Source organism: Parambassis ranga, chromosome 24 (genome assembly GCF_900634625.1).
Source record: "Parambassis ranga chromosome 24, fParRan2.1, whole genome shotgun sequence".
Taxonomy (NCBI): Eukaryota; Metazoa; Chordata; class Actinopteri; family Ambassidae; genus Parambassis; species Parambassis ranga.
The window spans coordinates 17,360,538-17,387,507 of record NC_041043.1 but is presented as its reverse complement, the minus strand read 5'-3'; the positions used below and the strand labels follow the sequence as shown (position 1 = coordinate 17,387,507).

Genomic DNA, 26,970 nt, shown 5'->3' with positions numbered 1-26,970 from the left:
CGCGCTTGGCAGCGACCACTGTGGCGCCAGAGGTTTGTTCTTTCTGTTGCTAAGCACGGATGAAGATGATGACAGCAGTGATGATGATGACGATGATGATGCCAGTGGAGCTGCTCCCACTGCTGCAGAGGACTCCTTCCTTTCACCTTCCTGTTGCTGCACAGACACGGTGGAGACCTCAGAGGCGGGACGTGAGTCCTGAGTGGTCATTACGGCCTCCTTTGTGATCGGTTGGAGAATGAAGGTGTGTTGTGATGTAGAAGCTGACAGGTTTGGGCGAGCAGACGCGTGTACGGCGTGTCCAGGTGTGTGTGAGACTTGTTCAGGTGTGTGTGTGGCGTGTCCAGGTGTGTGTGTGGCGTGTCCATGTCCAGGTGTGTGTGTGGCGTGTCCAGGTGTGTGTGAGACTTGTCCAGGTGTGTGTGTGGTGTGTCCATGTCCAGGTGTGTGTGAGACTTGTCCAGGTGTGTGTGTGGTGTGTCCAGGTGTGTGTGTGGCGTGTCCATGTCCAGGTGTGTGTGAGGTGTGTCCATGTCCAGGTGTGTGTGAGGTGTGTCCATGTCCAGGTGTGTGTGTGGCGTGTCCATGTCCAGGTGTGTGTGAGGTGTGTCCATGTCCAGGTGTGTGTGAGGTGTGTCCATGTCCAGGTGTGTGTGAGGTGTGTCCATGTCCAGGTGTGTGTGTGGCTTGTCCAGGTGTGGGTGTGGCGTGTCCATGTCCAGGTGTGTGTGTGGCGTGTCCATGTCCAGGTGTGTGTGAGGTGTGTCCATGTCCAGGTGTGTGTGTGGTGTGTCCAGGTGTGTGTGTGGCTTGTCCAGGTGTGGGTGTGGCGTGTCCATGTCCAGGTGTGTGTGAGGTGTGTCCATGTCCAGGTGTGTGTGAGGTGTGTCCATGTCCAGGTGTGTGTGAGGTGTGTCCATGTCCAGGTGTGTGTGAGGTGTGTCCATGTCCAGGTGTGTGTGAGGTGTGTCCATGTCCAGGTGTGTGTGAGGTGTGTCCATGTCCAGGTGTGTGTGAGGTGTGTCCATGTCCAGGTGTGTGTGTGGCTTGTCCAGGTGTGTGTGTGGTGTGTCCAGGTGTGTGTGTGGCTTGTCCAGGTGTGTGTGTGGTGTGTCCAGGTGTGTGTGTGGCTTGTCCAGGTGTGTGTGTGGTGTGTCCAGGTGTGTGTGTGGCTTGTCCAGGTGTGGGTGTGGTGTGTCCTTGTCCAGGTGTGTGTGTGGCGTGTCCATGTCCAGGTGTGTGTGTGGCGTGTCCATGTGTGTGTGTGGCGTGTCCATGTGTGTGTGTGGCGTGTCCATGTCCATGTGTGTGTGTGGCGTGTCCATGTCCAGGTGTGTGTGTGGTGTGTCCATGTCCAGGTGTGTGTGTGGTGTGTCCAGGTGTGTGTGCCTCATATCTGGGTGTGTTTGTGGCGTTTTTAAACCCAGCCGTGTGTCTGAACCCCCTGGTCAGTGTGTGTGTGGGTCTGGTTGTGGGTCTGGCTTCAGCGGGTGAAGCAGGAGGCTTTGTGACGTGGACCTCCGCCCGGGGAGGAGCTCTGGTGGCGGCCGGGCGTTTAGCCCCGTGCGGCCTCTTCCTCAGCGGGGTTGAGATGAAGCCGAGGGAGACGCCGGAGCTGGGATGGCTGAGCGGGGCCCGGGGGAAGGAGGGAGCAGGTCTGTGATGGGTGGGCTCAGGTGGAGGTAGAGGGCCAGGGGGCGGAGGAGTCAGGTGACTGGATGCAGGTCGGGCCCGTCTGTTTGTGTGCAGTAGAGGTCCGATGTGTCTTCTGTGGCGAGGCTGAGCCTGAGAGGACGGAGGTTCAGGCGACGCCTCCGCTGTCGCACATCATAGTGAAAAAGCAGATAATGTAAATGACACCTTCACATGTGAACTGTGAACTCAGTGTGTGTGTGTGTGTGTGTGTGCGACAGGCCCACCCAGAGGAGGATTTGTGTACCTGGGTTAGGTTTGATTGAACTGTTAGTACCAGAAAGATCTGACCCCAAACTACATCCAGAACATAACAGACAGACGACATCACAGCCAGACGCTGTACCGACAGGAAGGATCCTCTGACCTACAGCTTTCTGACGGTCCTTGAATGCATCATAAGTAAAACTCCAACCAAAAGTCAAGCGTCCATCAGACGCATCCACGTTAATGGAAACAAAGAGTTCACTCCAACCAGACTCAGTACAAACAGAAAGTCCTGTCCTCCTCAGCAGCCAGCAGGACGCCATGATGGAGTCACTGTGAGCAGCAGTCACATGACTCCAGCAGGACGCCATGATGGAGTCACTGTGAGCAGCAGTCACATGACCAACACTCAGAGAGTCTCTGTCTGACCTGCAGCTGATTTCCATCTAAATACCTGAGTTATTCTGCACACACACTCTGGCTGCTCTCTGCCTGCAGACAGGACGGAGCTGACCAATGAGAGCACACTGACTGGTCATGTGACCGGAGGGAGAAGCTGTTCAGGGTTAATCAATCACTGGGTATGTAGATGAAGGACAGGGGAGTGGTGGACAGGGACCTTTGTTACCAACATGCATCTTACCAGCAGAGGGAGCCGGAGGAACACCTGTGTTAGTCACTGGCTGGTTAGTAGTGAGGAGCAGCGGCAGCGGCGGTGACAGCAGAGGTGGAGGAGTCGTTCCTGTGGCTGCTTGTGGAGAAGAACTGACAGCAGAAACTAGGAGGAGGACCGGAGCGAGACCAGGTGAGGAAGAGAGAGGAGAGGTGAAGCAGTGAAGCATGTTTACAGTAAGATCTGCAGCTGGCTGTGTTAGAGGCTGAACCCACAGCAGGGGTCAAAGGTCACGACTCTACAAACATGTGAGGGAGGTTTACAAAAAGTTTATGTTAATTATCCACCCCTGACAGACTGTCATCACCGCTCATTGGATGGCTGTGGGACAGTCAGCTCTGATTGGTCAGTAGCTGTGTGTGTGTGAAGCTAGCCGCTGTTAGCGCTGCGGTGTCTTACCGTGCTCTGTGGGGTTAGTAGCTGCTGGGTTAGTGGGAGAAGGAGAGTCAGCCGCTGGACTGCTGTCTGTCTGCAGGGCTACAGAGGAGGGACAAGGTCAGACCGACACAGAGAGACAGACACACACACACACACAGAGAGACATACACAGACACACAGAGACACACACAGAGACACACACACACACACACAGAGACACACACAGACACACAGAGACACACACACACACTTACAGGTGTTCATTGAGTTTAAGGGTGAAATCTGTCACTGTGTTAAACAACAAGCAGACTTCATCTTTGACACAGTGCTGACTTAAAGTAGGATGTGAGGAGCTAAACTCAACTCATTCTATAACTAACATAACTGTAACTGTAACTGTAACAGTAACTATAACGGTAACTGTAACTATAACTGTAACTATAACTGTAACTATAACTAACTGTAACTATAACTGTAACTATAACTAACTGTAACTGTAACTAAATATGAGTGTGAGCTCAGCTCTGAAGGAATCATGGATGCTGACTCTTCTGTCTGAGCTGAGGATGAGGAGGAAGAGGAGGAGGAGGAGGAGGAGGAGGAGGAGGAGGAGGAGGAGTTACCTCAGAGGACGCTGTGTGTGCAGCAGCTTACCATCAGCTGCACTGCTGGCTGAGGCAGTGTTAGTAGCAGCAGAGGGTGCAGGCGGAGCAGCGCTGGTGGTGGGGGTGGTGATGGTAGTGGTGGGGACAACTGATCAGCACAATAAAGTGCAGCGTTAGAAACACAATTCACACAAAGACACCGAGTCCACGGGTCAAGCTGCAGTCCAGTTACACAGGAGAAGAATCAGAACATGTGGAGACAGCTGCAGCTGTGCAGCGGGCAGGGAGCAGCGTGGCAGAGGAAGCCTTACCAGGAGAGGCGGAGCCGGCCGTGCTGCTGCTGCTGCTGGCGCTCATGCTTGGGGCGAGAGGCATGCTAGTGGTGGGGATGGTGGATGGAGATGGAGTGATGGGAGGAAGGACTGGAGGTGACAAATGGAATGATGCAGCAGAACAACAGGATGCAAAACAAAAAGCTGTGGATGCAGCTGGCGCTCTGAGGAGGAGCGAGCTGCATCCAGCAACACTGGAGCTGTTCCTCAGAAACAGCTGTAGCTGCTGTAGCTTCACACTCAGAGGACTTCATTCTGATATTTAGATTCTTAGTTTGTAGTAATGGTTTTTTATATGTATACAATCAGAAAACATCTAAATTAGTAAAAGAAGAAGAACAGAATGATCTTCTGAGTGTTTGGACAGCCTCACACAGCTGCAGCTACATGTAGCATCACATAAACCCCTTGGATAGGACATTAGCTTCCAAATTAAATATTTCATATTCTCGGTGAATGATTGTGATTATGTGCTAAATGTCCCTGGTGTACTCGCTGACCTCCGCCTGAACAAAACGTCTCCTCTGCTCACAGACTAAAAACTCTGCGAATGTTCATTCATCACTTTCCTCCAGTTAGAAGACGCAGAGGTTAATGAAGGCCTTCTCTAAAGAGGTGGATCATGTTTATCTATCCTCACACACCTTCAGGTGGCCTCTTCATCGGAGCAGAATTAGTCTTCACGGCTATTTAATGAATAATAGAAAGAGCTAATTAATAATAAAAGGTCTGTGCTGCAGAGTCAAAGCGCTCCGAGACACTTTCCATGACTTCCTGAGAGGTCAAACACCACAGAACTCCTGCTCAGAAACTCACTCAGGATAGTTAGTGAACTCAGAACTATGGATGACTAGGAGGAGGAGGAGGAGGAGGAGGAGGAGGAGGAGGAGGAGGAAGAGGAGGAGGAGGAAGAGGAGGAGGAGGAGGAGGAGGAGGTGGAGGAGGAGGAGGAGGAAGAGGAGGAGGAGGAGGAGGAGGAGGTGGAGGAGGAGGAGGAGGAGGAAGAGGAGGAGGAGGAAGAGGAGGAGGAGGAGGAGGAGGAGGAGGAGGATGAAGAGGAGGATGAAGAGGATGAGCCCCAAACATTTATCTCACATCAAACCAGGCAGAAACAGAAGAAGAGGGGGAGGATGATGATGAAGACATCAGCTGAAGAAAGTGTAAACCAACAAAAAAGAGGAAGAGGAGCAGAGAGAGGAAGACAGTGGAGGGAGTGATGAAGGCATGAAGAAGAGTGAGAGGCTGCAGGTGGAGAGGTGGAGGAGGAGGAGGAGGAGGAGGAGGAGGAGGAGGAGGAAGAGGAGGAGGAGGAGGAGGAGGAGGAGGAGGAGGAGGGCTGCTTACCGTTGATGATGGCATTAGTAGCATAGGTGGTGTTAGTGGAGTCAGTGGATGAGGTGACGGGGGAGGAAGTGGCTGGTGGAGGTGAAGGTGGGATGAAAGAGAGACACAGATGATGAATGGCTGAGAAGCTGCGACAAACCAGCATCAACTAAAGAACGATGGACGAAGGGCGGCGCTCCTCATCCTCATACTAGGACAGAAAACTGCACCGAACCACACACACACACACATCCACACACATCCACACACACATCCACACACACATCCACACACATCCACACACATCCACACACACATCCACACACACATCCACACACATCCACACACATCCACACACATCCACACACAGATCCACACACATCCACACACATCCACACACATCCACACACACATCACACACACATCCACACACAGATCCACACACATCCACACACACATCCACACACACATCCACACACATCCACACACATCCACACACACATCCACACATCCACACACATCCACACACACATCCACACACATCCACACACATCCACACACACATCCACACACACATCCACACACACATCCACACACATCCACACACATCCACACACACATCCACACACATCCACACACACATCCACACACATCCACACACACACATCCACACACATCCACACACAGATCCACACACACATCCACACACATCCACACACAGATCTACACACAGATCTACACACACACCCACACACATCCACACACATCTACACACAGATCTACACACAGATCTACACACAGATCTACACACACACCCACACACATCCACAGGTCACACACCTGATCACAAAGTCACAGGTGCAGCATTTCCTGTTCACAGCAGCTGATTCTACCAATAGTTAACTCCTCTGAGGATTGCTCGATGGCCCCTCCCCCTTTTGGGATACAGCCAAGATGGCAGCCACTGAGGGTAAGAAGTGTGAACCAGCACTGAACCCTCAGACCAGGTCCTGGACTTCCTCCCAGCGGCGTGGCAGCAGCACTCTCCCATGGTCTGCTGACCCCCAGCAGCTGCTTCCTAATTGGCTGAAACCCCACAGAAACTGACCTTTAGGGAAACTGTCCCTGAGAGGCCTCCGTAGTGTGAGAACTGACATTTCAGGAGCGCTCTGCTGTCCCCGAGCTACTGTTCAGTCCTGCTGCTGGGTCTCAGACCATGTGACGTTGCTGTGGGTTTCCCCTCAGGCTGTGGACTGTGTGTGGGCGGGGCTCTGAGCGGCGGCCGGAGGACCGCTCCTCTCAGGACGCCACCGGGTCATTTGAGGAAAATGCCATTAATGGAGCGCAGGAGGAGTTCAGGTCCGCCATGTTTGCTGTCTGTCTGACCTCCTCTGCGTTGTAACCAGGTCAGTGGAGAGTCCTGCTCTCTCACTGCCATTATACTCACAACATGGATTATAGATTAGGAGGACGAGCTGGTCCTGATGTGTTGCTGTCCCTACCTCTCAGACCCTCCTCACATCCGGCTCTGCTGGGTTCCTGCTTCAGAGTAATCTGACAGTGTGTGTGTGCACAGACCAGGGTGTAGAACATGGTGTCTAGAATCCAGCTCGAGGGTTCAGAACCCTCTGAGACTCCCTAACAAGGCAGAGCCTGACAGCCGAGCCTGAGAGTGAGAGGATCACCTGGATTAAAGATGAACGCTCTGACAGAGCAGAGCTCGCTTTATTACATCCTTCCAGCAGCAGGTGGGTTCCTGTGGACGGTTCTGACAGGCTTCAGGCCCAGCAGCATCAGGCCCACTCATGACACCTTAAACCAGCTGCACCTGATCCAAAACACCCAACATGCTCCATAACACACCCTGCTGTCCAACAGGCCACACCGAGGCAGCAGGAGCTTTCTCTCACTGCTCAGCTTATAAGAACATCATGGGCTGGGTCCTGTTACCATGGTGACCAGCCACACCCCATATACAATGCATGTGCCGGCTGAACAGGAGCGATGGCTGCTCCTAAAACTACTTCACATTTCCTGTTGTACGTTACCTGGACAGCCCAGCGCGGGGGAGAGGCAGGTGGTGGTGAGCGGCGTGTTGCTGGGTGGAGAGACGCCTGTGGAGAGGACAGATTAAAGACCAGTTAGATGCTTTCAATGTTTCACAGCAGTCTACGAGGCCAGACTGGCCCATCTGCAACAAGCTTCTCCACCATCTTCTCAGGTGCCATGGTGACGGGCCCCGCCCACGGTGACTGTACAGGCTGTGACATCACCCACACCTTTCTTTAAAGCAGCTTTGAGTCTGCGTGGGAGGCTCCAGCTGTCGCCATCCTGACAGCGCCCGAGTCCACCAAACGTCTCATCAGTCCATATATGGACAAGGAGGCGGGCTGAGGTGGACATGTTTCCCTCTGCTGAGCTCGCAGCTCTGTCATCTCACACATATCTGCAGGAGGCCCAGTGTTCTGTGTCGTACAGCAGTAACACAAACATCATCACGTCACATGATGAGGATAATCCTCATTTCACATCTGTGCTAATTACAGCTGAATAATCCAGGGTCGGTCATTCAGCTCAATCCAACGGTTTCATAGAGTGAAGTCCTTCTCTTTCTCACACAGGAACTAGAAGAACGCTCCCACACTGCTATTGGTGCTTTTTGACTTGCAGCCAATCAGAGGCTGCGGTCTGTGGCGGGATGCAGGCTGGCTGAACAAACTGTGAGCTCACAGCGGCCAGAAATGAGGAAGAGGAGGAGGAGGAAGAGGAGGAGGGGAAGAATGAGGAAGAGGAACAAGAGTAGGAGAAGAAAGATGAGGAGGAGGAAGAGGAGGAGGGGGAGGAGGGGGGGGGGGGGGGGGGGGGGGTTTGTCAGCGATCAGACAAGTGAAGACAGGACTTCACTCACCATGGAGGTGGCGTGTGGTTCAGAGGAGGTGAGGAGAAGCTGCCTCTGTCTGCTCACAGTGGCCAGAAATGAAGAAGAGGAGTAGAAGGAGGAGGAGGAGGAGGAAGAGAAGGAGGAGGAGGAGGAGAAAGGAAGCATGAGATGGTTCAGAGTTCTGTTCCTGCAGGTCAGCCTGAAGACAGCAGCAGCTCTGCGTCCTCCACACACTGACTGTCTGCTGTGACCCTCTGCACACTGTGTGTGTTTCAGTCTAATGACGATCACTCAGTCAGAATATTCTAATAACTATAAACATATTTTCATCCTGTGTTAACGGGGTGTCGCCGCGGTGACGGCAGCTGATGAGCTGTGATTGATCCTCTGACTCAGCGGCAGGCAGCAGCTGTAACTCAGCGTCATTAGTGGAAAAAACATGTTTGTTATTCACAGCTGTGTGAGTGTGCTTCAAGCAGCAGCAACACAGCCTTCCATCTGCCCCGTATACTGCAGGAACATGGAGGCTGGCAGAGGCATGCTCTGTGGGCCGGGCGCTCTGTGGGCCGGATGCTCTGTGGGCCGGATGCTCTGTGGGCCAGACGCTCTGTGGGCCGGACGCTCTGTGGGCCGGGCGCTCTGTGCGCTGCATGCTCTGTGGGCCGGATGCTCTGTGGGCCAGACGCTCTGTGGGCCGGACGCTCTGTGGGCCGGATGCTCTGTGGGCCGGATGCTCTGTGCGCTGCTTGCTCTCTGGGCCGGATGCTCTGTGGGCTGCATGCTCTGTGGGCCGGACGCTCTGCTAACAGCGGCATGGAACTGCCATTCACATCTGAGTTTGTTTTTGTTTGTTGTTGTTTGGGTCTCACACACACACAGACTATGTGTGTTCAGGAGTCCATGTTCCCCTCAGGCATTAAAAGGAGATGAAAGACAGTTTACTGGAGGAAGGACGGACATGTATACAGGACATATAGTAGTACACACACACACACACACACACACACACAGACACACACTCAACAGGCCTCATTACTGGACCAAAGGGGGACATAAAACCTCTTCACAAGGTCCAGAGCTCATAAAAAAAGAACACATTTTCATGGTAAACAAAATGAAACACAGCTCTGAGTGTGTGTCTGTGTGTGTAAGGGCCAGGCGTGGAAGCTTCTGCAGTATTAAAACAGATTGAACTGATTCAAATTTGAGAGTAAGGAACCTTAGCTTAGATTAGCATACTCACGGATTCACCTGAAGTCCCTGCACTCAGCAGCTACTGAAACTAAAGTTACAGCTAGCTGGCTAACGCTCCTGCTTTGCTCGTAAACAGCAAACTGAGGTCACCAAGCAACAAAGCTAAGCTAAGCTACAACATCGTAACATCGCTACAGTGCACTGGTTCTGCCACCTCTCTGGCGTGCCTGCAGGTCTGAGCAGCCTGCAGGAACAGGGCTGCATTTGACTAAAGGATGAGAGGAGAAAACACCCGGAGCCAGCAGCAGCTATAAAACCTCCAGCCCTGCACGATGGAAAAAGACTGTCCAAGTTCCTGTAAAAACACGCCAGGCTTTGACTGGGGTCTTACCTGAGAGCTCAGATCCTCCGTGTGAGGAGGAGCCCAACAACATTTCACTGAACGCCAAGTACAGGCCAAAAACAAAGGGAGGGCCGCCCGGCTCCACAGACCGCTTAACACTTTACATGTCAGTTATTGTCCTCATACAGGCTCTAATAACACACACATGTTCTAGGTGATGATGGAACATGTTTCCTGTTCTCGGAAACATGTTCCTGAACTCGGAGCAGTGATGCTCTACACCCGAGCCCTGACCTCTGTGTTCACTGTGAGACTGCTGGAGGCCCCGGCCTGTGACAGCAGCTCCAGCTCAGGGCCATCACACAGATCCTGGTCTGTTATCACAGCCTCTCCTGGAGGCGGCCACGTTGATGGTGGTCTCTATACTGTAAACAGATTATTGATCAGCAGACATGTTGATAAAGTTGTCCGAGCGGAACACAGCTGTCATCATCGTTGTTGATGTCTTGATCAACGTGAAGTCTGAAGGGTTCTTTGGTCCAAAAGCAAAGACTCAGTGAAGGACTCACTGAAGTGTGGAGGCAGAATAACAGAACCAGCTTCTGCAGGATCACCGCTATCACCTGACCACGGGAAAGCCCAAATAGACGTGCTGTCAGCACGCCACCTCATGGTTAGAACCCTGAGCAGGGCCCACAGGTGAAGAGGGCGGCCCATCAACAACAACACACTGACACCTGCTGGACACAAAAACAGGACAGCGCGGTCCACAAGTGTCAAAAACTACAATCCTTCCACTACACTAGAGACAGGTGCCACCAGACCAAAGCCCCGGCTGGCTGCTGTCAGGATGGCGATGGATGGAGACTCAGCAGCTGTGGGTGATGTCACAGAGTTTGTATTAACAGCCTGTGAGGACGGCTCAATCACAAACAGTTTAAGACATGTTCTCCTTTATGCAAGCTCTGTTAGCACAAGCAAACACACACACACACACACATTAGCATGGTGTTAGCATCACTCACCACTAGCTGGCGCAGTAGTAGTTAAATGAATGCAATGAGGGTAGCAGACTGTGAAGAGAAGACAGATTAGAACAAAAACACGTTATCAATGATGCAGGAGGCTCGTTAATACATCAACAGCAACATCCGACCAGGCGACCAGATCACAGCAGCAACATGGAGGTCAAACACTGAGGCAGCCAGACAAGCAACAAGCGCTGCACATCGTCATGGTTACAGGGAGTACTCACTGCAGCTGAGCGTGGCGTCGGTCTGGGCCACAGAGGACGGAATGATCCACTGGCTGTTGTCCCAGTCCAGGACGTTGCCCACGGTGTCGCAGGTCAGCGCGGCCAGCTGCTGCTCCGTCATGGCGTAGTCCCACAGCCGCAGGTTGTAGATGTTTCCGTTGAAGCTGTCCTGCCCTGAAACCATGTGACAGATGAAGACAGGAAGTAACAGTGATGTCACAAACACAACCCTAACAATCAGGCAGACAAGAGTGGTTTATCAGAGCTTATTAGGCTGAAGATAACGGCACAGACATGCTGAGGATCAGAACTCTGTCATCAGGATTATTCACCTCCGAGCCGGAACTCTCCGGTGGCCTCCACCGAGTGCCCGATGGTGGCCGAGCAGATGGTCGACCTGTAGATGCCGTTTAGATAACCCGCCACCAGGCCGCTGGAGGAGGTCCAGAGGAAGCAGAACGGCCTCATGGCTGACGTGAAGTCGGTCTGAGAGACGATGGAGTCGAGCGGGCAGGCGACTGCATTGACCACCAGCTTCACCCCGGACCCATCGAAGCCCAGACTCAAGGCCGTGTCTCCGTTACTTTTGTAGTAGGTGAAGAGCCACTCTTTCTGTTCAGGAGGTGAGACGACAGTTAGAGAACGGACACACCACAGAAACACACAGAAACCCTGGCGAGCAGCACCTGCTTCTGGCTGGTGCGCTCCACCTCGAAGCAGATGGTCAGGTGACTGAGCGTTGGCAGGGCAACAGCTACCTTGGTGGTCTGGCCGTTACCGTTGCCTATCTTTACCTTCTGGTTCCTCAGAGCCACAGCAACTGTAGGAGGAGAAGACACATCACAAGTCAGACAGTCTGAAGGTGTTAGATCACCAAGAAACCACAACCAGAACAGGGCCCGGGTTCAGACAGCTGGTCCTCCAGGTCATTTCTCTCCTAACAGTGTTTGTATTGGAGGATTAGCATGTTTAATTGTAGCCTGACAGCAGTGTGTTAGCCTGAATTTGTTGATCCACATCCCTGCTGCTCGCCTGGACCTACCGTGCTGGAAGCTTACACTGAACCCTCTCTTCTGCACGCTGAAGTCGGAGGTAAAGAGCAGCTCCATCACGTTCCCCGTGGAGTTCAGTGTCAGCCCATCAGCTGTAAGGCCGCAGAACTTAACCTCCGTGCTGCCCGTGTTCACCATAACCCGGTCGTAGATGCAGCCCGGCGCCTCCTCCAGCTCAAAGTCCGCGAAGTAGAGCTGGACGATGAAGCCGGCCGGTGCCTGCAGGACCCACCTGCAGGCCTGAGAGTTGGGGTATATCTGGGGGTAGCAGGGCGACGTGATGTCCCCCTGAGCCTCCGTTAGCACCAGGTTGCAGTTTGTGTTGCTGCAGCCCAGAACTGCAGGCGACAAATTCAATCACAGCGTCACAACCTCCACTGTTAGGACAGCGAGACGAGGACACAAGGGGACGAGACAGAGGGACACAGGGCCCAGGCAGAGAACGCAGACAGAGGAGGCAGACTGCCATTAGTAACCAGGAGGGGGCGCAGTTTTCAAGGACAAACAGCCGACTCAGCAGCACAGGGTTTCCTGACCCAGGAGTCAAAGATGGAGACGAGGAGAGACCACGCTAACGTGCAGTTAGCCGCAGGCTGGGCAGCCCAGAGAGGAGCCGATCAATCAATCAAAGGCACGATTGATTGGTCACCACAGAGGAAGGACAAAAGTTTCTACATCCATGCACATGCAGTCAGAGATTGAGGAGGAAAACATGAGGTCTTAAAGATAACCCTGTACCGAGACACCCCCAGGAACCCTGCGGGTTCAGCTCAGAGTGACTGAGAGTCCAACATGTGCAGCTGATCCCAGAACCAACAGAGAGGCTGAGAGGGACGGAGCCGCCTCCGTCACTCAGGGCAACAATGGACTCCGTTCATCCCTACAGCCAGACCACAGCCACTGGACTGCAGACGTCACCAACAGCAGTGTGTGCATGTGTGTGTCTGTGTGTGTCTGTGTGTGCTGACTGGGCTCACATTGTTCAATAACATCCAGCTTCATGTTCATTGACTTCAGAGTGACGGGCCGCTGAAGGAGTATGTGTGTGTGTCTGTGTGTTTCTGTGTGTGTGTCTGTGTGTTTCTGTGTGTGTGTCTGTGTGTTTCTGTGTGTGTGTCTGTGTGTTTCTGTGTGTGTGTCTGTGTGTTTCTGTGTGTGTGTCTGTGTGTGTCTGCGTGTGTATGTGTCTGTGTGTGTCTGTGTGTGTGTGTGTGCGTGTGTGTGTGTGTTTCTGTGTGTGTGTCTGTGTGTTTCTGTGTGTGTCTGTGTGTTTCTGTGTGTGTGTCAGTGTGTGTCTGCGTGTGTGTGTGTCTGCGTGTGTGTGTGTCTGCGTGTGTGTCTGTGTGTGTGTGTCTGTGTGTGTGTGTGTGTGTCTGTGTGTGTGTGTCTGTGTGTGTGTGTCTGTGTGTGTGTGTGTGTGTCTGTGTGTTTGCTCCCATTAAGGTTGTTCAGCATGAAATTTCAGGAACATCAAAAGGCAGCAAACTTTTTTTCTGCTAATGGAAAACTAGAAGCCACAGTTTACATAGCAGCTGCTCTGTTTCCCACACACACAGACACACACACAGACACACACTCTCCCTCTCTCAGGGAGTGTAGACTTCTCCTGATTCACTGATTTCATTCAGCTTAGAGAGTAAGTTGCTTTGTGTGTGTGAGCCACCCAATTCATTCCAAAAGCCTCAAAGCTTCCTCTCAGGTTTCCATCAGGACCACTTTGTGTTTCTCTTGATCCTTTAACTCTGCAGCCTGAGAGCCGCCAAAGAGCAGAACCAATCAGAACCAAACACAACCAATCAGAACCAAACACAACCAATCAGAACCAAACAGAACCAAACACAACTAATCAGAACCAAACACAACCAATCAGAACCAAACACAACCAATCAGAACCAAACACAACTAATCAGAACCAAACACAACCAAACACAACCAATCAGAACCAAACACAACCAATCAGAACCAAACACAACCAATCAGAACCAATCAGAACCAAACAGAACCAATCAGAACCAAACACAACTAATCAGAACCAAACACAACTAATCAGAACCAAACACAACCAATCAGAACCAAACACAACCAAACACAACCAATCAGAACTAAACACAACCAATCAGAACAAAACACAACTAAACAGAACCAATCAGAACCAAACAGAACCAATCAGAACTAAACACAACTAATCAGAACCAAACAGAACCAAACACAACCAATCAGAACCAAACACAACCAATCAGAACTAAACATAACCAATCAGAACCAATCAGAACCAAACACAACCAATCAGAACCAAACACAACCAGTCAGAACCAAACACAACCAATCAGAACCAATCAGAACCAAACACAACCAATCAGAACCAAACACAACCAAACAGAACCAAACGGAACTAATCAGAACCAAACACAACCAGTCAGAACCAAACACAACCAATCAGAACCAAACGGAACTAATCAGAACCAAACACAACCAATCAGAACCAATCAGAACCAAACAGAACCAATCAGAACCAAACACAACTAATCAGAACCAAACACAACTAATCAGAACCAAACACAACCAATCAGAACCAAACACAACCAAACACAACCAATCAGAACTAAACACAACCAATCAGAACAAAACACAACTAAACAGAACCAATCAGAACTAAACACAACTAATCAGAACCAATCAGAACCAATCAGAACCAAACAGAACCAAACACAACCAATCAGAACCAAACACAACCAATCAGAACCAAACAGAACCAATCAGAACCAAACACAACCAGTCAGAACCAAACACAACCAATCAGAACCAATCAGAACCAAACACAACCAGTCAGAACCAAACACAACCAATCAGAACCAATCAGAACCAAACACAACCAAACAGAACCAAACACAACCAATCAGAACCAAACACAACCAATCAGAACCAAACAGAACCAATCAGAACCAAACACAACCAATCAGAACCAATCAGAACCAAACACAACCAGTCAGAACCAAACACAACCAATCAGAACCAAACACAACCAAACACAACCAATCAGAACCAAACACAACCAATCAGAACCAAACAGAACTATCCATCCATCCATCCATCTTCCACCGCTTATCCGGGGCCGGGTCGAGGGGGCAGCAGTCTAAGCAGGGACACCCAGACTTCCCTCTCACCAGACACTTCCTCCAGCTCCTCTGGGGGAATCCCGAGGCGTTCCCAGGCCAGCCGAGAGACATAGTCTCTCCACCGCGTCCTGGGTCTTCCCCGGGGCCTCCTCCCAGTGGGACATGCCCGGAACACCTCCCCAGGGAGGCGTCCAGGAGGCATCCGAACCAGATGCCCGAGCCACCTCAGCTGGCTCCTCTCGATGTGGAGGAGCAGCGGCTCTACTCCGAGCTCCTCTCGGGTGACTGAGCTTCAGAACTAAACAGAACTAATCAGAACCAATCAGATGTTGGCAGCGTCACAGTCCACCCAAACTCCAACTACAGACAAAGAGCGCAGTGTAGGGGGGCGGGCGATTGAGGAAGCGGCGCATCGCCCATAATTATGTCTGGATATAATTGAAACGAGTTCTCGCTCCGTTCAGCTGACAGAAGAGAACTGATCATCTGAGACCAGAGAGGTTTTTTGTTCCAGGCTGTAAACATGTTCATTTCTGCTGTGACATGTTTACATGGGAGTCTATGGGAAATGACTTCTGGAGCCAGCCCCCAGTGGCTGCAGCCTGAACTACAAGTTCTGACACAGCCTGAGCCTGGAGGCCGCGGCCTGGGCTGAACAGAGCAGAGAGTTCTGGAGCCAGCTGGACGTGCTCCACAGACTGCAGGTGTAGCTTCAAAGGTTACACCAGCGGCTGCTTCCGCTGTCAGCGGAAGACTTCCTGTTTATCATGATGTGCTACCCCTGTTGCCTAGCAACCTGCTGCGAAAATTTACATTTAGGGATCCACCTGATGCCACCTTGAGGGAACGACAGCCTGTTTCCACCACCGTGGGTCCAATAATGTGTCCTTCAAAGGATGCAGCTCCTGAGCTGGGTCAGAGGTAGCTGGCACCACAATTGGTTGGTCACTGACCAATCAAAATCAAGAGGAGGCGGGCCTTATAACACCCACATAAATGGAGCTGATAAACAGGCTGCATGTGAGTTTGGGGTGAAGATCTGCCTCTAAGACACACACACTTAATGTCTGACAGCACAGCAGACACACAACATATGAACACAACCTACACACTACACATTTCAGCTGGAATTCTACCAGAACGTTTTACTCTGCTCGGCCTCCAGGGGACAGCAGACACACACACGCAGACACACACACACACACACACACAGTATATAACACCCCAGATATATGGGGAAAATCTCATTTGGCAGATTTCTGTTGCCTGAGGACAAACAATATAACACTATGACACACACACACACACACACACACACACACACACACACACACACACACTCACACACTCTCACACACCTTAACTGAACCTAATATTTTCTGTGACAATGTAAACATGTCTGTCTGTGAATCAGTTTCTCTGTCAGAACTTCATCATTAAACTCACTGTGTGTGTGTGTGTGTGTGTGTGTGTGTGTAAGTGAGTGTGTGTGTGTGTGTCTCTGTGTGTGTGTGTGTGTGTGTGAGAGAGAGAGTGTGTGTGTGTGTGAGTGTGTGTGTGAGTGTGTGTGTGTGTGTGTGTGTGAGAGAGAGAGTGTGTGTGTGTGTGAGTGTGTGTGTGAGTGTGTGTGTGTGTGTGAGTGTGTGTGTGTGTGAGTGTGTGTGAGTGTGTGTGTGTGTGTGTGTGTGTGAGTGTGTGTGTGTGTGTGTGTGTGTGCAGCAGAGAGGAAGTCCTCTCATGTAAACATAGAGCTGATAACCAAATGTCTCAGAGCAGCAGGATGACTTCATGGTGAACAGGTGGAATCTGTTTCTCTTATTTCTCCTCCTTTTGTTCCTGCCCCCCCCCTCCATCTTTTCCTCGCCTCCTCTTTGTTCTCTCCTCCTCATTCACTCCCTTTCTCCTCCTCTGTTTGTCTCTCATCTCTTGCTCCCTGTTTATCCTCATCCAGGATCCATCTGATTTCCTTCCTCACTTCCTCATCCCTTGCTTCCTGCTCTGCTTTCCTCTCCTCATTCCCTCATCTTGTTTCCTCTCCTCTTGTTTCCTCTCCTCTTGTTTCCTCTCATCTTGTTTCATCTTGTTTCCTCTCCTCTTGTTTCCTCTCCTCTTGTTTCCTCTCCTCTTGTTTCCTCTCCTCTTGTTTCCTCTCCTCTTGTTTCCTCTCCTCTTGTTTCCTCTCCTCTTGTTTCCTCTCCTCTTGTTTCCTCTCCTCTTGCTGGTGTAAGAACACACACTTTGTGTTGGGGGGGGGGGGTGTCACCCTCTCTGATATAAACCTTCCCAGCATCCTCTGCTCTGCCTGACAGACAGCTTCCTGTTAGCGGGACGAGCTAACATGAATGAGCAGCGTGTAATGACTGGAGGATTACTGTTGGCACATTTACATTTAGATGGGGGATGTTTGAGGCATTAATCGTTAAATATTAATGAATAAACGATGGAGCTCCTCTCTGTGGACGCTGAGCATTTCAACTGTGTGCTAATTGGATTAAAGCAGAGAAGCTGTGAGAGAAATGAAATGTATTTACAGCCAGAAATGATCAACAGAAAAATACATAAGTTTTATTTATACACAGAGGATGAGAGGGGGAGACAAGAGAGACATGAAGGACAGGAGAGGAGAGGAGACTAGGAGGAAGGACAGGACAGCTGAGCAGCCTGGTCCAAAAGAAGAGACACAAAGAGAGAAGAGACGAAGAGACGAGAACATAAGACATGAAAACAGAGGAAGAGGTGAGGAGGGAGGAGGGAGGAGGCAAGGAGCAAGGAGGACAGGAGGACAGGAGGACAGGAGGACAGGACGGTGGATGGATACAAGGTGGGAGGAATGAAGGGTGGAGGAATGAAGGGTGGAGTGATGGAAGGTGGAGTGGTGGATAAAAGGTGGAGTGGTGGAGGGTGGAGGGATGAAAGGTGGAGTGGTGGAGGGTAGAGTGATGGATAAAAGGTGGAGTGATGGAGGGTGGAGGGATGAAGGGTGGAGTGGTGGAAGGTGGAGTGGTGGAGGGTAGAGTGATGGATAAAAGGTGGAGTGATGGAGGGTGGAGGGATGAAGGGTGGAGTGGTGGAGGGTGGAGGTGTTTTTGCGAAGGTGAACTGGAGGATGATTTTGGAGGTCAAAGGTCATCATGACATCACGCTCCTTCTGATCTGGGACAGGCGTCCAGAAGGACTCAGAGACCAGCTGTCTGTTTGGTCTGTGTGTCATGATGATGGAGGACAGGTTGGAGCACCTGCACCACCTCAAAGAGTGACTGAAGGAGTTCCTGTTAACAGAGCGGCGCTCAGTGAGCGGCTGGCATTCCACTGTGAGCTCCGTCAGCTCCACTACAACCACCGTGTGCCTCTAATCCTGTAGATTAGCCTCCGTCAGCCTGCCCTTCTCCCTTTACAGCTCTCTGTCCTTTCTAGCGTTTCCCCACATTCCTCCCTCTCTCTCTCTCTCCTCTCCCCCCCCCCTCTCCCTCTCTCTCTCTCTCCCCCCCTCTCTCTCCTCTCTTTCTCTCTCTCTCTCCCCCCCTCTCTCTCTCTCCTCTCCCCCCCCCTCTCCCTCTCTCCTCTCCCTCTCTCTCTCTCCCTCCCTCTCTCTCTCCCCCCCCCCTCTCTCCCTCTCTCCTCTCCTTCTCTCCCTCCCTCTCTCTCCTCTCTTTCTCTCTCTCTCTCCCCCCTCTCCCTCTCTCTCTCCCCCCCCTCTCTCCCTCTCTCCTCTCTCTCTCTCCCCCTCTCTCTCTCTCTCTCTGTCAGACGGCCACAACACAAACATCACACACTCACTGATAAACATCTGCACATTTATAAGAAACCTCAGAATTATGGAACAAACCACAGAGAAAGAATCTGTCACTTCATCTATTTCTTAAATCTATCAGAAATGTCTGTGTGTGTGTGTGTCCCTGTGTGTGTGTCCCTGTGTGTGTCTCTGTGTGTGTCTCTGTGTGTCTCTGTGTGTGTGTCTCTGTGTGTCTCTGTGTGTGTCTGTGTGTGTGTCTCTGTGTGTGTCTGTGTGTGTCTCTGTGTGTGTGTCTCTGTGTGTGTGTCTCTGTGTGTGTCTGTGTGTGTCTCTGTGTGTCTCTGTGTGTGTCTCTGTGTGTGTCTCTGTGTGTGTCTGTGTGTGTGTCTCTGTGTGTGTGTCTCTGTGTGTCTCTGTGTGTCTCTGTGTGTGTCTGTGTGTGTGTCTCTGTGTGTGTGTCTCTGTGTGTGTCTCTGTGTGTGTCTGTGTGTGTCTCTGTGTGTGTCTCTGTGTGTCTCTGTGTGTGTCTCTGTGTGTGTCTGTGTGTGTGTCTCTGTGTGTGTCTCTGTGTGTCTCTGTGTGTGTCTGTGTGTGTCTGTGTGTGTCTGTGTGTGTCTCTGTGTGTGTGTCTCTGTGTGTCTCTGTGTGTCTCTGTGTGTGTCTGTGTGTGTCTCTGTGTGTGTCTCTGTGTGTGTCTGTGTGTGTCTGTGTGTGTCTCTGTGTGTGTCTCTGTGTGTCTCTGTGTGTCTCTGTGTGTGTCTCTCTGTGTGTCTCTGTGTGTCTCTGTGTGTGTCTGTGTGTGTCTCTGTGTGTGTCTCTGTGTGTGTCTCTGTGTGTGTCTGTGTGTCTCTGTGTGTGTCTCTGTGTGTGTCTCTGTGTGTGTCTGTGTGTGTGTCTCTGTGTGTGTCTGTGTGTGTCTGTGTGTGTCTCTGTGTGTGTCTCTGTGTGTGTCTGTGTGTGTCTCTGTGTGTGTCCAGGTAAATGCTGACTCACCCCGCAGGTGTTTCTCCTGCTCTTGTCTTTCATGAGGAGATAATTGAGAGTGGCATCTGAGGAGGGAGGAGTGAAAGTCAGAGCCCAAAGAGGAGTGAGTGAGGAGGAGGAGGAGGAGAAGAAGAGGAAGAGGGGGAGGACAGAATAAGACAGAGATACTTTGGTCCCTCAGACTGTGGACAGTCCGTCAGAGCAGCTGATACAGTCCAGCAGCACACGCCCACATTATGTTATGAAACATGTATGACAACCCCCCCCCCTCTCTCTCTCTGTGTCTCTGTCTCTGTCTGTGTCCCTGTCGCTCTCTCTCTCTCTGTCTCTCTCTCTGTGTCTCCGGAGGACAGACTGTGCAGCCTGTAGGACTGTTTGCTGACTGCAGACTGGTGTAAATGTCCCTCCTTCGCTGCAGGCCTGATTCTAATCATCCTGACTCGTCCTGTTTGCTCCTTCAGCCTCTGTCTCTACATGATGAGCGTCAATGCAGCAAAGCCTGATGAAGATGAGTCAGGCCTCCTGTCAATAATAATGACAGCTGCTGATAGTGTGTATGAGAATGGAGACAGCTGTCCACTGACTGTCCTCTGACTGTCCTCTGACTGTCCACTGACTGTCCACTGACTGTCCTCTGACTGTCCACTGACTGTCCACTGACTGTCCTCTGACTGTCCTCTGACTGTCCACTGACTGTCCACTGACTGTCCTCTGACTGTCCACTGACTGTCCTCTGACTGTCCTCTGACTGTCCACTGACTGTCCTCTGACTGTCCTCTGACTGTCCTCTGACTGTCCACTGACTGTCCTCTGACTGTCCTCTGCTACTGGCTACTATCCTGCTGTTACATCTGCACATGCTCATCATGACATCACAGGAGGCAGATCAGTGTGAGGAGGAGTCAAAGAGGAAGGAGTCACAGAGGAGGAGGAGTCACAGAGGAGGAGGAGTCAAAGAGGAAGGAGTCACAGAGGAGGAGTCAAAGAGGAAGAGGAGTCAAAGAGGAAGAGGAGTCAAAGAGGAGGAGGAGTCACAGAGGAGGAGGAGTCACAGAGGAGGAGGAGTCAAAGAGGAAGGAGTCACAGAGGAGGAGTCAAAGAGGAAGAGGAGTCAAAGAGGAAGAGGAGTCAAAGAGGAGGAGGAGTCAAAGAGGAAGGAGTCACAGAGGAGGAGTCAAAGAGGAAGAGGAGTCAAAGAGGAAGAGGAGTCAAAGAGGAGGAGGAGTCAAAGAGGAAGGAGTCACAGAGGAGGAGTCAAAGAGGAGGAGGAGTCAAAGAGGAGGAGGAGTCACAGAGGAGGAGGAGTCACAGAGGAGGCAGACAGTCTGTTGCTGTGAGGACACAGGCAGCTGATCCTGTGTGAGCACAGACAGTCTGTTGTCAGTCTGTGAGCTCACTGTGAAGACTGACCGAGTCAACAGAAAGCTGAAACTACAAACACAGCATCTACACACACACACACTCTGACACACACACACACACACACTGTGGTTATGTTGTAATCACCAGAAGCAGTGCTTCGTCCACTCCTAACCACTGTGTGTGTGTGTGCTGTGGTTTAGTACTGCTGGGAACTTTACGAGTGTGTGTGAACCGCTCGGTTTGGCATGAGGCCGTTGGTAGGGTATGGAAAATACATTAAACACACACACACACACACACACACACACACACACACACACACACACACACACACTCACACACACACACACTCACACAGACACACACACACTTACTTCTTCTTACTTTCCTCTCTCTCTCCCTCTTTGATTGAATGAGTGTTTTTGGCATAAATGTGGAACATATCATCGGCCTGCCTCCAGGCCTCCGCCTCCAGGCCTCCGCCTCCAGGCCTCCACCTCCAGGCCTCCGCCTCCAGGCCTCCACCTCCAGGCCTCCACCTCCAGGCCTCCGCCTCCAGATCTATCTGATACTGAGTAAAACATGTGGCCGAAAGTTTGTGGACACCTTTGTCACAGCACCGCACTGACTCACTGCAGGGACTGTGAGTCAGAGCAGCAGGGCGTCCACACACTTCTGTCAGGAAGGAGAGTGCCGGCTCCTGTCAGACCTTCAAATAAAACTTTAATGAAACACTAAATATTACATTACTGTGTGTGTGTCTGTGCTCCCTGCAGCTCTCCACACAGGACGCAGTCGTGTTGTGTTCAGGCGGTGCTGTGGCTGGCGGCTTTTTGTGCCAGCAGGTCTGAGTCTGCAGACGAGTCCAAGTAGAGTAAAAAGTATGTGTGTGAACCGTGTGGTGATGTTCACTATCGGTCAGATGTGTCTGAGGTGAACACGGGAAGAAGGTCCTGCACACTGAGGGAAACCACCTGTGACATGTATGCCTCAGTAAACGGAGGGATGCACACAAACACACAAACCACACACAAACTGGGTGGGATCAAACAGAAGTGCGACCTGCTCAGGTGTGAATCACATCCAGACGGAAACACCTGGACTTTAGAGGGTCTGCAGGGTCTGCAGGAGCTGCAGGGTCTGCAGGAGCTGCAGGAGCTGCAGGAGCTGCAGGGTCTGCAGGGTCTGCAGGAGCTGCAGGGTCTGCAGGGTCTGCAGGAGCTGCAGGGTCTGCAGGGTCTGCAGGAGCTGCAGGGTCTGCAGGGTCTGCAGGAGCTGCAGGGTCTGCAGGGTCTGCAGGAGCTGCAGGGTCTGCAGGGTCTGCAGGAGCTGCAGGGTCTGCCGGTCACATCACAGACCACCAAAGAACCACAAAACATTCCGAACCAACCAAGGCTGCTGCCGGCCCGGAAGGATCCTGAGCGTATGGACATGATGTGTCGTCATGTGGTAACATGTGCGTATGAACACACGTGTCATCAAACATCCTCATAACCAATCAAATGAATGAGCTGATCAAACCACAGACCTGATCATTTCAACACTGATCAATGCACAAACAAAGCGATAAGTTCCGAATCTTTAAATGTCAATCAATCAATAAAGAAATCAACAGTCCACAGTGATGTGTGAACAGACGCACAACTGAGTGAGACGATGAATGAATGAAAGCTGCACATGTTTCAAAATAAAAGCACTGATTACAGAGGAAACCAGGAAGAGAGGAGGAAGAGCAGTTTGTTATGAAGGCAGGAGGAGGAGGAGGAGGAGGAGGCATGAAGAGGAGGAGGCATGAAGAGGAGGAGGAGGAGGAGGAGGAGGAGGCATGAAGAGGAGGAGGAGGAGGAGGAGGAGGAGGAGGAGGAGGAGGCATGAAGAGGAGGGAGGAGGAGGAGGAGGAGGAGGAGGAGGAGGAGGCATGAAGAGGAGGAGGAGGAGGAGGAGGAGGAGGAGGAGGAGGAGGCATGAGGAGGAGGAGGAGGAGGAGGAGGAGGAGGAGGAGGAGGCATGAAGAGGAGGAGGAGGAGGAGGAGGAGGAGGAGGAGGAGGAGGAGGAGGAGGAGGCATGAAGAGGAGGAGGAGGAGGAGGCATGAAGAGGAGGAGGCATGAAGAGGAGGAGGAGGAGGCATGAAGAGGAGGAGGAGGAGGAGGAGGAGGAGGCATGAAGAGGAGGAGGCATGAAGAGGAGGAGGAGGAGGCATGAAGAGGAGGAGGAGGAGGAGGAGGAGGAGGAGGGAGGCATGAAAGAGGAGGAGGAGGAGGAGAGGAGGAGGTAGGAGGAGGAGGAGGAGGCATGAAGAGGAGGAGGAGGCAGGAGAGGAGGCATGAAGAGGAGGAGGCATGAAGAGGAGGAGGAGGCATGAAGAGGAGGCATGAAGAGGAGGAGGAGGAGGCATGAAGAGGAGGCATGAAGAGGAGGCAGAAGAGGAGGAGGAGGAAGGAAGAGGAGGAGGAGGAGGAGGAGGCATGAAGAGGAGGAGGAGGAGGAGGCATGAAGAGGAGGAGGAGGCATGAAGAGGAGGAGGAGGAGGAGGAGGAGGAGGCATGAAGAGGAGGAGGAGGAGGAGGAGGAGGCATGAAGAGGAGGAGGAGGAGGAGGCATGGAGAGGAGGAGGAGGAGGAGGAGGCATGAAGAGGAGGAGGCTCAGAATGTATGAAAAAACACAAATGATGGAAGGAGATGCAGACATGGACGGCAGCACACAGACACACAAAGCTGCTGGGAACACACAACATGTGGACATGAGGACATGAGACAGCTGAGACTCATGGAGCCACACATTCAATCTGAACATCGACTCACAACATGTCGCTTTATACACACAGACACACAGTCTCACACTGCGTTGCTCTCACAGCTGCTGGTTGTTGTTGGGTGTGTGTGTGTGTGTGTATGTGTACTTGTGACCTCAGTGACCCTCCAGTCTGACACGTATCACTTCTGACACAGCCTCCATCACATGACCACTAGGGGGCGCTGTGTGGTGTAATGTGACGGTCAGCAGGACAAACCGAATCTGAATTTATTAAAAGTGTCACTGGAACCAAAGACTGTAAATCAAGATGGCCGACGGGGTTCTACACACTGTACAAAACCAGGTTCAGTTACCATGGTGACGATGATGAAGAGAGACACCTCCCTGACAGGCTAAGGGACAGGAAGTGTGTGCAGACGTGACGCTGCGGCTGTGAGAGCAACAGCATCCTCAGACAGTCGGGATGGTTTGAGTCCTACCATGTCTGTGCAGACTGATCCACAGCAGCATGGCCACCACCAGCTGATGGAGCCGCCACCGTCCTCCTCCACCTCCTCCACCTCCTCCTGCGCAGAACTCCCTGAGAGGACAGACGATCAAAACAGAGATCAAAAACTGAGTGAAGATGAAAGACACCACAGAAAACAAACAGCTGGGTCACGGGCGAGCTGGACCAGCTGACTGTCAGCCAATCAGAGCCAAGAGTTACAGAGGCAGAGAGAGATGTGTGTGTGTGTCTGTGTATGTGTGTGTGTCTGTGTGTGCGTGTGTGTGTCTGTGTATGTGTGTGTGTCTGTGTGTGCGTGTGTGTGTCTGTGTGTGTGTCTGTCTGTGTGTGTGTGTGTGTTGTGTGTGTGTGTGTCTGTGTATGTGTGTGTGTCTGTGTGTGCGTGTGTGTGTCTGTGTGTGTGTCTGTCTGTGTGTGTGTGTGTGTGTGTCTGTGTGTGTGTAGGTGTGTGTGTGTGTGTCTGTGTGTGTCTGTGTCTGTGTGTGTGTGTCTGTGTGTGTGTCTGTGTGTGTATGTGTGTCTGTGTGTGTGTGTGTGTGTGTCTGTGTGTGTCTGTGTCTGTGTGTGTGTGTGTGTGTGTGTCTGTGTGTGTGTGTAGGTGTGTGTGTGTGTGTCTGTGTCTGTGTGTGTGTAGGTGTGTGTGTGTGTCTGTGTCTGTGTGTGTGTGTCTCTGTGTGTGTCTGTGTCTGTGAGGACTGACAGTTCAAACGAGTGACCAGAGACCTGAGAACACCTGCCCCTCCATGATGTCACCTCCTCTGGGAGCCAATCAGAAGGCTCCTTCAGTTGATACAGAGGAGCTGATAATGAGTGCTCCTGTCCGGTCATGTGATAATTAGCTGTTCATTCATCATATAAATGATTATTTGCTGCAGTTGACACATCAGAGTGTCTGTTGAATATCTGACAGCTGCTGTCCTCCGCTGTCTCTTGGATTACAGCAGTAAATCAAGTTATTGATCCTCACAGGTGTAGTTCAGCAGGACCACCTTCACTGATGAACACCACTTGATGTTCATGTCTAAATATGATCACCAGAAGCTAAAAGCTGACGCTAAGCTAACTACAGCACGGTCACATGACTACACTATCAGCACCACCAGGTCTCTGACCTCTGACCTCTTCTACAGGACAAACACCTGGATGACCTCTGATGACCTTGGATGACATGGTCTGTGGTCCCAGTGCTAACAGGACTTCTGGGTTTTTATGTTCCTGCTCAGATCAGACTAAATAAGAAAGAAGAGAAAGATGTTCTGAAGGTTTCGGACCTTTCTCTGAAAGACTGGATTCAAGGGAAAACACTGCAGCGAATTAACAGACAGAGGAGGTCAGAGGTCAGACAGGCGGAGCAGCACCACCTGCCTCCGCTTCATCTTTTATTCACACACACGTCGGCCGCCTGACGTCTGACGGAGGCCATGTCCTTCATCTGCTCATGCAGGTCCTCAGGAAGATGGACGAGGCAGAATCAGAACATCTGACGACACCGAGCGTCCGCGTGCCGCCACACAGGTGTCATCATACACACACAGACCAACACACACACACACAGACACACACAGACCAACACACACACACACAGACACACACAGACCAACACACACACACACAGACACACACAGACCAACACACACACACACAGACACACACACAGACCAACACACACACACGCACAGACACACACAGACCAACACAGAGGTGGAGGCGGGTGGAGCTGAGGTGCAGCTGAGGTGGAGGCATCACTTTAGCTCGGAGAACTCCAGTTCAAAGTTCCTGCTCATCAATGACCCGTGAGACACGTGAAGCCCCTGGAGGAGCACTACACTCAGTTACTGCACCCAGGAGGGTTAACGAGCAGAGGGTTAACGAGCAGAGGGTTAACGAGCAGAGGTTAACAGCTCAAACTGTCAGAGCTCTACAATCATTTATAACATGCACACTGACAGAGGACGGAGGTGGCTACATGACCACGGCCCACAGCCGCCACAGACTGGTGAAGACTGACAGGGAATCATGGGTAAAACCATGGAGCCTGTCCCCAGGGTAACAGTCCTCATCATCCAGCCTTCGATCGATCACAGAGGGTCGATCACAGAGGGTCGATCACAGAGGCTCGATCACAGAGGGTCGATCACAGAGGGTCGATCACAGAGGGTCGATCACAGAGGGTCGATCACAGAGGGTCGATCACAGAGGGTCGATCACAGAGGGTCGATCACAGAGGATCACAGAGGGTCGATCACAGAGGATCGATCACAGAGGATCACAGAGGGTCGATCACAGAGGGTCGATCACAGAGGGTCGATCACAGAGGGTCGATCACAGAGGATCGATCACAGAGGATCGATCACAGAGGATCACAGAGGGTCAATCACAGAGGATCGATCACAGAGGATCGATCACAGAGGATCACAGAGGGTCGATCACAGAGGGTTGATCACAGAGGATCGATCACAGAGGATCGATCACAGAGGATCACAGAGGGTCGATCACAGAGGGTTGATCACAGAGGATCGATCACAGAGGATCGATCACAGAGGGTCGATCACAGAGGGTCGATCACAGAGGCTCG

The 26,970-nt window shown here is 51.7% G+C and overlaps 1 protein-coding gene across 7 annotated transcripts in view; it reads right to left on the bottom strand.

Annotated features, from left to right (window-relative positions):
* adgrg6 (adhesion G protein-coupled receptor G6) overlaps positions 1 to 26,970 on the bottom strand; it is a 47,686-nt gene that overhangs the window by 16,734 nt on the left and 3,982 nt on the right. For 3 of the 7 annotated variants that reach the window (XM_028396802.1, XM_028396806.1, XM_028396808.1), the window contains exons 2-9: positions 24,367 to 24,467; positions 11,926 to 12,273; positions 11,570 to 11,703; positions 11,216 to 11,495; positions 10,884 to 11,057; positions 10,654 to 10,701; positions 7,259 to 7,324; positions 3,867 to 3,977 (exon numbers count right to left, since the gene is read on the bottom strand). In XM_028396802.1, the coding sequence (XP_028252603.1) occupies positions 3,867 to 3,977; positions 7,259 to 7,324; positions 10,654 to 10,701; positions 10,884 to 11,057; positions 11,216 to 11,495; positions 11,570 to 11,703; positions 11,926 to 12,273; positions 24,367 to 24,467 (1,262 nt within the window). The remainder of the gene's footprint in view (positions 1 to 3,866; positions 3,978 to 7,258; positions 7,325 to 10,653; positions 10,702 to 10,883; positions 11,058 to 11,215; positions 11,496 to 11,569; positions 11,704 to 11,925; positions 12,274 to 24,366; positions 24,468 to 26,970) is intronic. The other 4 variants (XM_028396804.1, XM_028396803.1, XM_028396809.1 and 1 more) reach the window with 4 other exon arrangements.